The sequence below is a fragment of the Sceloporus undulatus genome, chromosome 1 (assembly GCF_019175285.1).
Source record: "Sceloporus undulatus isolate JIND9_A2432 ecotype Alabama chromosome 1, SceUnd_v1.1, whole genome shotgun sequence".
Taxonomy (NCBI): Eukaryota; Metazoa; Chordata; class Lepidosauria; order Squamata; family Phrynosomatidae; genus Sceloporus; species Sceloporus undulatus.
Window position 1 is genome coordinate 275,108,235 of NC_056522.1, and position 14,656 is coordinate 275,122,890.

The 14,656-nt window shown below is 38.4% G+C and overlaps 1 protein-coding gene across 1 annotated transcript in view; it reads right to left on the reverse strand.

The window, feature by feature from the left end:
• INSC (INSC spindle orientation adaptor protein) overlaps positions 1-14,656 on the reverse strand; it is a 143,314-nt gene that overhangs the window by 86,330 nt on the left and 42,328 nt on the right. Inside the window, exons 2-5 of the mRNA XM_042438402.1 lie at positions 11,983-12,328; positions 10,817-10,869; positions 9,900-10,023; positions 8,461-8,574 (exon numbers count right to left, since the gene is read on the reverse strand). Of these exons, the coding sequence (XP_042294336.1) occupies positions 8,461-8,574; positions 9,900-10,023; positions 10,817-10,869; positions 11,983-12,328 (637 nt within the window). The remainder of the gene's footprint in view (positions 1-8,460; positions 8,575-9,899; positions 10,024-10,816; positions 10,870-11,982; positions 12,329-14,656) is intronic.

A 14,656-nucleotide genomic window follows, 5' to 3' on the forward strand; every position in this document is an offset into this window, starting at 1 on the left:
ACGGCCATGGTTTGATGTTATGGAATTTGTGGATTTGTAGTTAGGTGAGATATTTAGCCTTCTCTGTCAGAGAGCCCTGACGCTGCAGCAAACTAAAAATCCCGATATTCCATAGCACTGTGCCGTGACAATTAAAGTGATGTCAAACTGGATTGTTTCTGCAGTGCAGATGTGGCCTAGGGGGCCAGAAAAAGCCATAAGGGTAAGAAGCATGCACCTGTGGGCACTGTCAGCACAACTGCTGGCAAAAAGATGTAATGAACCAACCTGTTACGAATTGAACATCACTACTTAGGAACTGATCAGAAAGTGACCACCTCCTAGAGCTCTTAAAACACCATTTCAATACCTCTGGAAGCAAGAGATCTAGAAAGACCTGTAGCTAATTTTGATCTGACATGACAACTTAATGTTCTGGTTTTTTTGTTTGTTTGTTTGTTTTTGCTCCATTTTAAGTTCCATTTCAACCAGCTGTTACAGCAGTGATATTTCCCACATGTTGTTATGATTGATGTTCCATAATAACTCCTTTCTCTTATCACAAACATTATCTGAAAGAAAAGTACAGTATCCTTATTGCTACATGACAATGGTCTTCCAGAATATCTGCCTTACATCTAATTCAACCTCCCACCTTTGTTTTTTCTAGTTCTTGTGTGTGTGCATGGTCATTCACTTGAGTGGTGTGTTTATTCCCCTTTTTAAATAAGACTAATTTTCAGTAGGAAACCTGCCTCTAGAGTTCTATATACTTTGGGACCCCGTACAGCTGGGATAGATCCCTCAAGACCAAGTTACCCCAGTTGCTCTATACTGTATCTCTCTCTGTTTGAGCTAAGTTTAAATCCCCCTATATATAAATTGTTCTTGGAGGGTCCACTTAGACACGTCCACAGAGGGTAACAGGTCGACTATCTAGCATAGACACTAACATGAAGCTAAATATTTCAACACTGGCTTTATTTCTGCTACAGGATCTAACATCAGGAGTTCCTTCATTGGAACCACTTGCAAACAATGTCTTTTGATGTTTACACTGAAAAGACTCATTATTCTCAACGCAAGACAACACACAAACACAAATTTAACATCTGAAATATTCAAAAACCAGGGGAGGAAATTTCAAATATCTGCTCCTGCACAAATCTACCAATAAATAAACTACAAAGGGATGCATCAGCGTGAAATAACTGAGTTAGAATTTAGCAACAAGTTGAGTTCTATTTAAGTGACTAGTATTCTGAATGAGATGTTCCATTCTTATATTCAGGATCTGCACAGAAATGTCACAGACCTATTGCTCCTTGTATTCCTTTTACCTTTTGTCCTCACATATTACAGTCTTCTTCCCTCTCTAGCCAAGTCTATATTAGCACATCTGGTCTCTGATACTATGAGCTCTAGTCTGTCAAAACCTTTGCAACATTGTACCACTCTGTAGCATCTAGATAGGGACAAGCTACCATTACCAAATTTGTGAAGTACCATTTTTCAATTCAAAAACAGAGAGGAGAAGAAACTGACCCAAAGCTGGCATCACACTCAGAACTCTACAAATACTAAAATCCAGACATCTTGACAGGTCCCACTGGCCCTGTTTAGCCCCACCAAAAAAAATGTTGGAAAATTTTGTAATATCCACATTTTAAAACACTCCACTAATATGCATTTATCATTATGATATACAAGTCAGAACTGGACTGCTTACTTGACTCAAAAATCCTGTACAAAATTGTGCATACCATCGGCCCTTCTTATACACAGATTTTTTATACACAAATTCAAGCATCCACAGTTTGAAAATGTTCAAAAAAAGGATAAATTTCAAATATCAAACCTTGATTTTCCATTTTTTATAAGGGACACCATTTTGCTATGTCATTATATTTAATGAGATTTGAGCATCCACGGATTTTGTTATCCATGGGGGATCTTGGAACCAAACCCCAGCGTATTACAAGAGTCCACTGTATTAGGCAAACCAAATGTCTACATGTTAGGAAGAATTACATCCAAAAATGAACATGAAGTGTTCTGTGCTTTTTAAATAAACAAACAAACAATAAATAAATAAATTGCAGATTGATGAGCTTTTAAACAGAGGCTGGATAGCCAACTGTTGGAGGTACTTTGATTGTGTATTCTTTCATTTCAGACAGTTGGACTGGATGGCCCTTGAGGTCTCTTCCAATTCTATGATTCTATGATTCTAAATCTGTTACTGGATTTTATGTGAAAGTCACCAAAGAGTACTGGAGAATGCTATGGAGCTACTTGCCTAGAGCCAGACCTGAGATGCACAGTTTTGTTTGTTTATTTATTTGATTTATATCCCATACTTCTCCCAATATGGAGCCCAAAGTTGCTTACACTACAAGGGAAAATAAAATAGGTAAAACAAGTTGTCATATATTATGTACTTTTTTTTTAAAAAAAATGACACATCCATTGCACATCCTTCTGCCCCAACCAGTTAATTGTTGAAGTCCTGTTTGCATAAGAAGGTATTTGATTGATGGCAAAAAGAGAATAGAGAGTGGGGCCAATCAAGCCTCCCTCAAAGACTTTAAGATTTGGGTAATGACTGACCCAGGTTAGTGATACACATCACTATGAGGACCAGAATATACCACTCACAAAGTAGCATATAATGGAGCATCTTGCCAGTACAATAACTGGCCCATGTAGAAATAACTGACAGTTCAAGAGGTGCAAGTCATTTGAACTGGAACTGGAGACTCTGGCCTCATCCACTGAGCATAAACCAAGGACCACTGGGAGGCTGTCTACCCTGACTCATAGAAAGAACATCAGGCAAGGGTAGACCAACCTGGCCAAATACATTAGTCAAAAATGGAAAAGATGCTGGGTGCTTCACCTTTCCTTGACCAAGGTTGCCTTTTCTTTCTCCCTCCAAATTCCTTTTCCTTTTGTGCCATGCCTTGGGGGCATAAATATCTTATTAATAATCACTCAGGGAGCCTTTTTATTGAACAGCAGAGGGGACATGCTATATGTCTCTATGTATGTATGTGTGTGAATTTAATTTTGCTTACCCCTGCAGAAATTCTGGTCAACAGTAATTTCAGAACTGTGTTTAGTGAAAACCATCTGCAGATAAGTGGGCATGAATTCTTCAACTTTAGAGGTTTTCCAGCTTCATGAAATTATTCCTTTCTATTGTTTCATTTGTATAGCACAGCATTAAAGCAACTTAGAAACCTTCATTAGCATAAGAGTAGCCAAAGGAAAAGTGAATGAAATTCTATTGATTTTCTGGAATGAAAACTAAATGCAGTCTGCCATCTTCAAACCACTTTTTCAATTGTCCAAGGATATTGGTTAGGGACTAATGGGGAACAGTGGTACAAGGACTGCAATTAAGGCTTGCTTTAGTCATCCATGGACTGTGATTTCTTTTTAGGCTGATTTTAATCAAGGTAAAAAATAGCTGTAATATATATGTAGAATAAGCTTTAGGTATGCCTTCAAGAAAAGTTTATATTTCAGCCCCAGACAGGTACTTGTATCTATTATGGTAGTCAATACAAGCATGGGTTGGATCCAGAATCTGCCTTCCATAGGCAGAAGGATTCCATTCACAGAAAGTAACTCTATCCAGTTGGGGGGGGGGGTAATCCCCCTCACCACAGTACACCACTTTTCCAGGGTACCACAACCCTTTGTGTAGCATTCTCAGGGAGCTGGAGAAGCTGCCATGAAAAGGGATCTTCAGTCCATTTTAAGCACAATTCCAGAAGAATCTATTATCTGTGCACAATGGATAAAGTAAGAATGCTTCCTAATTGATGCAGACTTCTCTTATATTAGCTTTCTTGAGGCATAAACTCATTGCCTCCAAGAGGCTCTCTACTAGTCTTATATTTGATGAAATGTCCATATGAGATATCTGGCCATGTTATCAATATTTCCAGGTACGATTAGAGGAAGTATGGTGAGTGGTCCTGTTCAAATCCAACATGTGTCTAGCTGAGTATACTTAGTCTAAGTTGGGGAAGAAATCACCAACCCAGCACCATACATGGAGAGTTATCAAGAGCAGAAATATGGCTGAAGCAAATCCAAAAGGTTGTCTAAGCAGGCTCCACTTCCATCCATTGAGTAACCAATTATAGTAATTAAATGAGGTAGCCAAAGTCCAGAAACTTTGGCGAGTTAAAATAAGGAACAGCAAGCAAAGCGACAAAGAGGTTTTGACACTGTTGTTTTCACCCAAAGGATGGCTTCTGCTTTTCTAATTTATAGGTGATTTTAAATCAACACAACTGGCCTAATTACCGCAGTGTGCTCCTTTTAAGGCTGGCTGAAGTTTTCCCTGCAGCTGGCACTCTAGTTTCCAACTCTCAGAGGAATGAAGTGGCTCACCGTGTAACCCTATCTCTTGAGAAGCATCAAAAGCCACATGGGATAGTCCGAACTCCATTTCTAACAGATCTCTAGCAGGGATATTAGCCTCCTCTGTGTCCCACTGGGGCCTGTTTTCTTTGCTTTTATCTTTCCCCTCCTCTCCTGAAGAGGCCTCTTTTGAGTAAGACATGGCAGTCCAGATATTAGTCTGTGACTTGAGAGACCCAGGTTCTAATCCCCTCTGAGCCATGAAATTCACTGGATGGCCTTGGACCAATCACACTCCCTCAGTGTTAAATACCTCTGAGACTGTTGTGTTCTGAAGCTAAAGTGGAGAGTAGAGAATCTTGTAAATCATCTTGAGCTCATTGGAGCAAAGGCATGGTAAGATGGGACTAATGCATTTTTAAAAAGTAAGTCTCGAGACCAGAAATATGATTCATTTATTAATGCTTAGAGCAAAGGTCATTCACATACAAAATACAATACAACAGGTAAGAGCAGCATTTCCAGACCCAGAAAAACTAAGAGTATGGTGGGAATGAAATATCTAAGTATGGCTATATAGTTTTAATAAAGATTTGCACACATGACTAACAAGCAAATGCACTGCCTGTATCCCAGATCAAAGGTAAAATGTATCTACTGTGCAGTGTTAGTAACTGAGGCTTTAAAAACCTGTGCAATTTATCAGCATACAGAATGACACCAAGATCATCAAGCTTTAGTGAATGGCTATCTTTCTTTTCTACAGCTTTATTAAGTAGAAGCCTTAAATGGATGACACCACTAGATCTTTGCTGACATTAGTGCATTAGCTGCAAACAAGTGTGTGACAAGGCTCCATGTACTCGTCTACCAATGATAAAAAGTGAACTGTCAATATATAGTCAGCAAGAAGCACAGTGAATTAAATGCAAAATGTCATTTACACCTTAGCAAAGCTACTAGGAAACAAGACTACAGGTTCATACTTAATGGTAATCCATCTTTCATAGACTTAGTCTGCAACCAAAACAAATAGAAGACTAATTATCTTAAAAGCTGCCAGGCATTAAACATATATCAGATTCTCTATTCAACAAACTCTAGATGAATACGTAAGGATGTCCTCTTTTTGGGGCTCAACAAACCGGCCATTAAGGCCAGCCTGGGGGTGGAGTCAGGACACAGTGTCCACATGATGCATGCCCCAACTCTGTCCCCAGGCTGGCGTGACCCTGCGCACTGCTGCAAGTGGTGTGCAGCATCACAGCATCCTCTGGCACCGCACAGGAGTGGCTATGGGCACAAAAAGAAGCCGCTTTTTGCGGCTCCTTTTTTCATCACGGAAAGGAGAGATCAGGGCCACAGCATGCGGTTGCAATGGCCCCAATCTGGCTGTACAGCTCCTTTTCCTCTCACAACTACCCTTTGAGCTGAGGGTGAGTTGAAAGTGACTCATGTCCAAATGACTCAACAGAGCTGAGAGACAATCAAGATTTCATAACCTATTATCTGAAGTCAAAAACTGTCCCACCATCCTCACAGGGACATTTGGTGGGGACATGGGAAAGGAAAAACCTTTTGACGGTAGTAGTAGTAAGTCCAATTGGGAACACAATGGAACTTCATTATGAATAAACATACAGAGTGTGCCTGCGTCATACATGGGCGCGCTTTACACAGCTTTCAGCATATGCTGAAAGCCACACTGGGAGAAGGGGTGGGGTGTCCCATAGGGAATAATGGGGGCGCGCCCATGGTGCATGCGCGCCTCACCACCACCACGCCACCATGTGCACGAACCCCATTCATTTAAATGGGGCTCAAGCATAGGCAGAATTCCCTTTCTGTGGGGGAGTCCGGAATAGATCCCCCGTGTAAAGAAAGGGCAGACTGTACATAGAACTGCACTGAACATTTTGCTTTGTAGCTTAATGTTTTTCCTTTTCTTCTTTAAAAGGTGTTTCATGATAATCCAGTTGCATGCCCTAAATTTATGTTCTTGTTTTTATTTTATTGTTTGATATCTTCCAGTACCAGAAATTAAGGAAAATTGTGATACAAAATCTGATAATAGATCTACAGTTGCACACAGAGGTAAGTGAAATACAAAAGGGAACAAGCAAGATCATGAGAAGAAGAGCTAGTATCATTTTATATTGTATAAATTAATAGGATGGCTTGCCTTGGCACAGATGGTGCTTTGTTTAGACTACTATGCTTAGGATTGGGAAAATTGCTCAAGAAGGAAGTTGGCAATTTGTAAAAAGTTCAAAGGAAACGTAGAATGACAATAAAGCATAAAGGGGGCTAATCCTATGGTTCAATGACTCAAAGAAACCAGATGTCTTTAGCCAAAATGGAAAAATATCAGAGGAAATAGGTTGCTGGAGATTTTTATGATTCTTGTAATCAAGCATTAACTGGTATTTCTGGGCACAACCTTCAGTGTTACAGGATGAAAAAGCTGGTGGCTTCTAAATATCAAAGGCACTGGTCTAAGGAAATGTTTAATGGCAATCTATTCTGCTTCCTCTATTAAAACAACATTGATTTTCATAGTGTCACTTGCAATAATAAAAAGATAAATCAATCTTGTATATGAGCAGCTGGGAGAGATTGTGAGTTAAATTGAGTAATTTAAGTTCCTCTTCTGCATCATCCCAGCCAAGATATGTAGTTTTTAAACAAAAAACAACCCAATAGCATAGGCTTTAGAAGGTTTCAATCCAGCTTCACTACTTTACAGATTAGACAGTACATCATGTCATTTGTTCTACTGTTCTCTTTGGAGATGTCTTCTTGATTACAATCATATACATACTTAGGTTTTTAATTCATTGTGGTTATGGACTTGCTTTGTTATTAATTGTGGCAAAGCTAAATTAACTCATAGATATCACAGATAAAGCACATTTTCCACTAAGAAGCCCTCCTTCAGATTTATAACCTCCCTTTACTGATGTCCTGTTGTGCTCTTAAAGCTTTAAAAAAGACAAATTAATTCTGTAAACAGAATAAGATGTATAGGTTTGGAAACTGACACTCCACAAGCCAGACTCTTAACATACAAACTGTAATGTGGCTTTATTCTAAAAATAATCTTTCAGTGATGATGTACATTTGAATTTATTTATGTATTAGATAGATGTCCTGCTTCCCTTCAACAGGAAAAATATCAAAATGGATTACAGCATGCTAACAGAACTGCTTTTGCAAATTCAGAAAACTCAGTTTTCTAAAATAGTACTCCAATAATCTCCAAGCCAACATGACCAATAGGCTGTCTGAGGGATTCTGAGAGATATATTCTAAACATGCACATTATCAGAAAACTGGAGAGGGCTCCAATACCTTTAATAGTTGTACAGAAGAGAGAACCAGGTAACAAGGAACACTTGCTGGAATACAAACATTACACGTACAGGAGTTCTCTTCAGTTTTCTCTTATTATTAAGTGCAATATCTTTTTGTATTGTTATATCCAGACATTTGTATATCTGTTTTTTCTGACTGCTTATTCTGTTTGAAAAATCATGACAGAACTTTAAAAAAAACATGAGTGCTATCTGCCCCTTGACTTTAACTCCAGAGGAAAGATGGAATGCTGAAATGCTTTAGGTACTAATATTTACAGAATCAAGTTGCATGGCTATGAGGCAAAGGGTTTAGTCTGTGGAGGCCCCATGTCTATGGAGATATCTTCCTCAAAAGGTCCATTTGATCATTCTCTTTCAGAAGATGGTTGTTTAATATTTAGTTGCTGTTACAGTTGCTTCAGTCTCATGCTTTAAAATCTCATGCTGCATTGGTCTCATTCTGTAACAGTTTTACCGCTTGTTACCTTAATTGAAACATATTTGCTGATCTCTGTAACCAAACACCATAACAGTCTTTATAGCTCATGTGCAATTTTTATAAAAGAAATAACAAGTAGATAAGTAGACGGAGGGTGAGAGGGAGGGAGAGAAAGAGAGAGAGAGAGACCAACCCTGACTTCCCTGTCTTAATCCAGAATAGCCCAGAGACTGCTTGATACAAAGCTCTATGGAATTTCTTTGTGAGTTTACAGTTACAAAAACATAAAAGTGTTGAAGTGTGGTTTACCTGAGCAATGATGCGACACAAATGAGAGCCTTCCTGGGTCAGACTGAATAAATTGCTTGTAGCTGATTCAGCAGAATAGAGGTTATCTGATGAATCTATTTCCCTCACCAGGTTCTGTGTGACACAAACCAAAATAAATGTCATTTACGTCTGCACATAATGCAAAAGAAGTATTGTCCAGACTACTTGGAGATTAAATCAGGTTTAAACTTTGCCCTGAAGAAGCCTTAATACAAATACCGTCTCTTCCTAATTGCCAGTACTGTCATTCCCACATCTGGATTACAATAGATTGTATCCAAAAATGTTCTGACAGAATGCCAGCCTTTCTCTTCACCAGTCCTCTACCCTCCATCCCCCTGTGTCCATTTCCAAGAGCTGCTCTAATAGATTTGGGGCCCCAGAGAAATAGAAAAGGCAAAGATAAATTGTCCATGCCACTTTGCATTGAATGTAGAATGTATGCAGAATACTGCATCTTTTCAAAAAATATCATATAGGTTTGTATTCACAGGACAGTGAGTAATAGGGGAAAATGCTGGAGTGCTATTCTCAAGAATTAGCTGCAGACATCTCATACTGTTTGCTGGCTGGGAACTTTGCATATAGGGATATGGTGAGGACAAATGAGGGTCTTGCCCCAAATAAGAATTCTGCACACACATCCCAGGAAATTTCCCTTCAGTCTCCAAATTTCTGCTTTGTCCAGGGATTCCTTTCCAGGGACACATGCTAGGCTCAGAAGGCAACTAGAGGGAGGGCTATGGTGGCATGCTGGACTCAGAACACATGGGGGGGGGCTCCCTTCCAAGTCCTGGGTCGACTCAAAAGACAGCTGGGGGGTGATGGTGGGACCTGGAGAGGAAGCCTTGGACACAGTAATATATTTGAAGGAATTTGAAGTGGACAGTTTCTCTGCAGGCTTGCAAAGAAATCATGGCACACTAGACTTTACTAACAGTTCAGATCATTATAGAATGACCTGCATAATATACATATACTTCCTAGTTGCTACTATCTAATTGAAACAATTATTTTGTATGTGAAAAATGTTATATTTCAAATTGATTTGCTTTTTTTAAGCTTCAGAACATGCTGATTAGAATTCATTAATAAACTATAAAAACCTTTACCCAAAGAAACCTTTTTCATAGTGAGCAATGGCCAATCTGCTTCCCAATTTCTGTCTTTGCCCCACCATGAATATTGTGTCACTATAAATATCCAACATGTCTAGGGGACATTCGGTTGAAGAAGACTGATTTAAAGTGTGCAGATTAGGGATAATCCAACTGTATTGACAATCCCCAGCATTAAAACTTTGATAGTGAGTCCCAGGAGATTACAGCTGTTTCAGGAAATCTTCAAAGATAAAAAGCTAGACATAGAGTTTTGCTTCCAAAATATTTTCCATATTGTTAAAGGGAAAAAATACTTACCTTTATTTCATGGGTTAAAGCTAGTTCTATCAATTGGCCAAAATATTGTGCAACTGTGGTCAGTGTATCATTAATACAAGATTTCATTGACTTTAATATTTGTTCATCTTCAATCTGTATGCACCTGAAAAGAAATATTTTTAAAAGGTTGTATTTACCCTCATGGCACTTTAACCATACAAACTAAGCTTTAACTAAGGTGTGAAACAACATAGAAGCTCAAACATAAATATAATTAAGGGCATATCTACATGACACAATTATAGCACTTTAATACAGGTTTAGGTGTCATGGTTCCATCTTAGGGAATCCTGAGATTTGTTGTTTTGCAAGATATTTAGAATTCCCTGCTAGATAAATTTAGTGCTGTAGTCCTAGGTATTGCCTCCAATAAAGCTAACTACCTCACCAAATTACACATTCCATGATTTCATAGAATGGAGCATGGCAGATAAAGTGGTATCCAATATCTATAGTTATACACTCTAAAAGGCACAAATTGAAGATGATGAGACAAATCCCCACAAGCACAAGAGCTTCCTATTCTCTTCTTTTAAGGGAATTATTCCATAAGACACATGAAAGGTCTCCTCTAGGTTTACCTAGCATCCCTCTACTAATAAAAGAAATGGCTGTGTGGATCAGAGTTGGCAGATCACAAGCAGTATCTGAAAGAATAATGGAGAGGATTGCCCAGCCCTCCAGATACTGTTGGACTATAACTCCCAGCATTACTCACTTTGGACTGTACTGGCTAGGGCTGCTGGGAGTTGCAGCCCAACAATATCTGGGGTTGTTTTTTTTAATAATTCCCACTCTGGTGTAAATTTCAAATGTGTTACAGTATCACAGTTCTCCAAAACATTGAAAAAGTCCCCTGCTATGATAAAATAGTTACTAGTTACATTTGTTTTTACCTTTCAGTAACTGTTGTAAGTTCTGAACATTTTTCCACCAGCATTTTTTCATACTGCAGAAGAAAGGAAAATAAATAACTGGGGTGTTCTTTTGTTTTAAATATCAAATATATTTTCTTTTTACAACATGTAAAACAGTGATTGCTAAAATTTAATTAGAATCGGAGTTAAGAGTTTATTTAGATAGTTTAAATCATTTTCATTTTGTGACTACATCAAAAATATAAGCCTAAGATTAAAGCATTCCCAATTAACTAGATCAAAATGGGTAAGTTCCCACTATTAGCCAAGGCTGTTTTCTGTCTGTGAGACAGAAAACAACCTTGGCTAATACGGGTACTTTATGCAAGGAAGCACTACTCAAAGAAAGTGTCCCAATTCCAATTTTTCACCTCTAAGTGACTGCCTCTCAGGCCCTTTTCTAAAATAAAAGTGTTAGGTTAGAAACATTAGCATGTAACATCAGCCTGCACAGTAAGGATATTAATTTAAAGACAATTTATTCAGATGTCTAATTCACATATCATTTTTGTCACCAGTATTATTCAGAGAAATAATATCTGCTGGTAGCATTAAAAAAAGCGACCTAGCTAAGCAGCAGTACATATGTTTTGCTAATTTTCAAGAGGTGTCAGTTCCATCCCTTGATATTTCCCGTTTAAAAGGTTCAGGTGAGGGAGCAGTTGTTGGAAAGAAATTTTCACCCAAGATCCCACCAGTCAGAATGACAGTATGCTAGATCGACAAATACTCTGCCAAACTGTTTCCCATTATGATGACATGATATTCAAAAAGTCTGTCAGGGCACCATGATGTAAATGCATGCTTTCAAAATCCAAAGGGATTAATTATATGTTTTGCTAGGTGTAAAATAAGTTGTATTTAAAAATAAAATTATAAAATATATGCATATAAAATATTTCTTGACATCTCCAATTAAGGCTGGAAAAATCTCCTGCCTGTAATCCTGCAGAGGTGATGCCACCCAGTGTTGACAATACTGGGCTGGATGGACCGTGGTCTGATTCAATATAAGGCACTTCTCTGTGTAGCTGCATGAAGTTTTTCTTCTCTTCAGGTTCATGAATGTTCCTTTTAAGTGAGTTTATATAAGCATCCTGAGTGCTAGCAGTTTCCCAGTAATCTTGTTTTTACCAAATTCTTACCTGGTGCATTTCATCCCACGAATTCCTTGTAAATGTGTTGTATTCACTGATCATTGAACGTACGTGACAGTTGACCCTTACTGTCATGCTATGAACCCTTTGCCATCTGTTCTTCTCTAATTTCTGTACAATTTTGGTCAGCTCGGTGCTTATAATCCAAGCTCTTTTCAGCAACAACTGCAAGTTGTCACAGGCACTCTGTTGTGATGAAAGAGAAAATTCACTCTGTGCATCTTCTTCTATGCTGATTGGTTTGGACTGAAGAATACACATGCACTCACAATCTGTCATGAATTTCAAGTCTTCCATCCAACGCTGGACTGAGTCCATCTGGATTAAATGCATGCTAATAAGAAAAAGGGGAGGGGAGGCAAAATATATATTATGTGTTAGTTCATTGTAATTCGTACCGGCTCCCATTCAACACCTGTGATCCAAAATCAAAGGACTCAGGTTCATATAGGGTCCATTTCTGTCATAGGGTTTTACACAGTATCTTCTTCATTCACTTCAAAATTAAGTGAAATGTGTGCATATGTGCCTTCAATTTACCTGTTGACCTATGGCAACTGCATTAATTTCATTTGGTTTTTTTTATTATTGTTGTTAGATGTCCCCAAGACATTTCTGACTTATAGCTACTCTGTCGTGGAATTTTTCTTGACAAGGTTTGTTCAAAGGGGCTTTGCCTTTGCCTTCCTCTGAGGATGTGCGAGTGTGATGTGCCCATGGTCATCTGATGTTTTTCCATGGCTTAGCAGGGATTATTCAGAGTCATAGTCCAATGCTCAAATCACTGCACAATGCTGGCTCTCCAACAAGGAATACTCAGAGGTGATTTTGTCACTTCTCTCCTCTGAAATATGGCCTACAACAACTGGTATTCATTGCTAGTCTCTAACCAGGACTGATTCTTCTTAGTTTCCAAGATCAGACAGGATCTGATGGCTTTAGAGTATTTAGGCCCCAATTCACCATGCTAAATGATTTTTCATAGATTTTTCCAAGCATTAAGTGATCAGGAAACCACTGACAACAAGAAGCTCTGCACACATTACAATTCCAGGCTTATTCTAAGCTTTTCTCCCTACTGCACAAAAATCCAAAAGGCTGCTACAAAGGAGACAGTTCTTCCTGATCCACTCAGACCACACGTTATTTGTATGATGATCTTGCCATGTGTTGTAGAAAATGACAGAGACAGTCTTACCAGGACTGACTGAACATGCATTAGTTATGTCCCTAAGGTGTGATGGCATTGTGGACCAAAAGAGAACTGAAACCACTTATGTAAAGTTGAAAGTCATTACAAAATAAAGAAGGACAATTTTTACTTTCTAGTTGCTAGAGACCTCTGTAGACATGAAGCAAAAGAAGTGCTGGATGCAAGACAATGCCTGAAGCACCACTGTTTGATCCAAAGCAGCTAGACAAGTCCCCCTTAGCCACAAATGAATCAGTCAGACAGCTGACCCTATAACACACTATTAGTATAACATTATGAAAACTGAAATATTAAATTTCTACATCTTTGCCCCTCGTCTATTTGTTTTCAGAGCTACAGCTTAGGGTGGGCAAAATGAGGGTATTGCCCCCCACATAGGAATTTTGCCCCAATTAATTTTCCAGTAGTCCCCAGATTTCTAGCATTGCAGTAAGTGAGACACTGAAAATTATTCACACCTAGAAGTCATATTTGCTGTGAGCATATTCCCTTGATAATTTTCCCCCTTTCTTTGGATGTTTAAACTGTATTTCTAAATGCTCCACTGGTTTGAACTTACAGCAATGCTAGAATTTTGGAGACTGAAGGAAAGTTGCCCCCCTCCATGGCAACATTTTCAGAAATATGTCCTTACTGCCAAATTTAGTACAGTATACTGTCTTTGTTGTTGAGGTAACCTTTCTCATGGCCATTAGTATTTGTTAGAAAGAAACCAGTTCTCCTTCTCTAAAGATACCTAGATTTAGTAGACAGCAACAGTACTTACTATGTAAATAAATATTTTTAAAAATTGTCCTGAACCAACTACCAACAACTTTCATGATATTATTTTAAGGTTGTAAAGAATCTGGGTATTCATTATCTCCATGCCCTTAATAATTATAAAAGAAGATTTGTCCAGAGCTTGGAAAACTGTATGGACTACAGTCTAGAACATGGCCACATAGCCCAAAAAACCCACAAAAAACTATGGATGCCGGCCATGAAAGCCTTCAACTTCACAATGTATGGACTACAGTTGCAAAAATTCCATATCCAGTTTTGCCACAATCACAAAATCAACAATCACAATCAATAGTCCAAAAAAGTTCTGAGCTTATCACATGCCCCCAGCAGGCTCCTCTATGTTGACTAAAGTGCAGGTTAGACACAGATAGAAATATGTAAGAAGCAATTGTCACTTGCTATTTGATGTTCTTTTGTTGCCTGTTTTATTGAATCATTTCCTATATTGCTATGTATTTTATATGTATTATCCTACTAGAGAGGCCCCTTCCCCACCACCACTCCCTTCTCCTTCTGTGTCGTGTCTTTTTAGATTGTAAGCCTGAGGGCAGGGAACCGTCCAATTAAAAAGATTGTATGTACAGCACTGTGTAAATTTACAGCGCTTTATAAATAAAGGTTAATAGTAATAATAAATAAATAAATAAATCTGTATTAACAGGG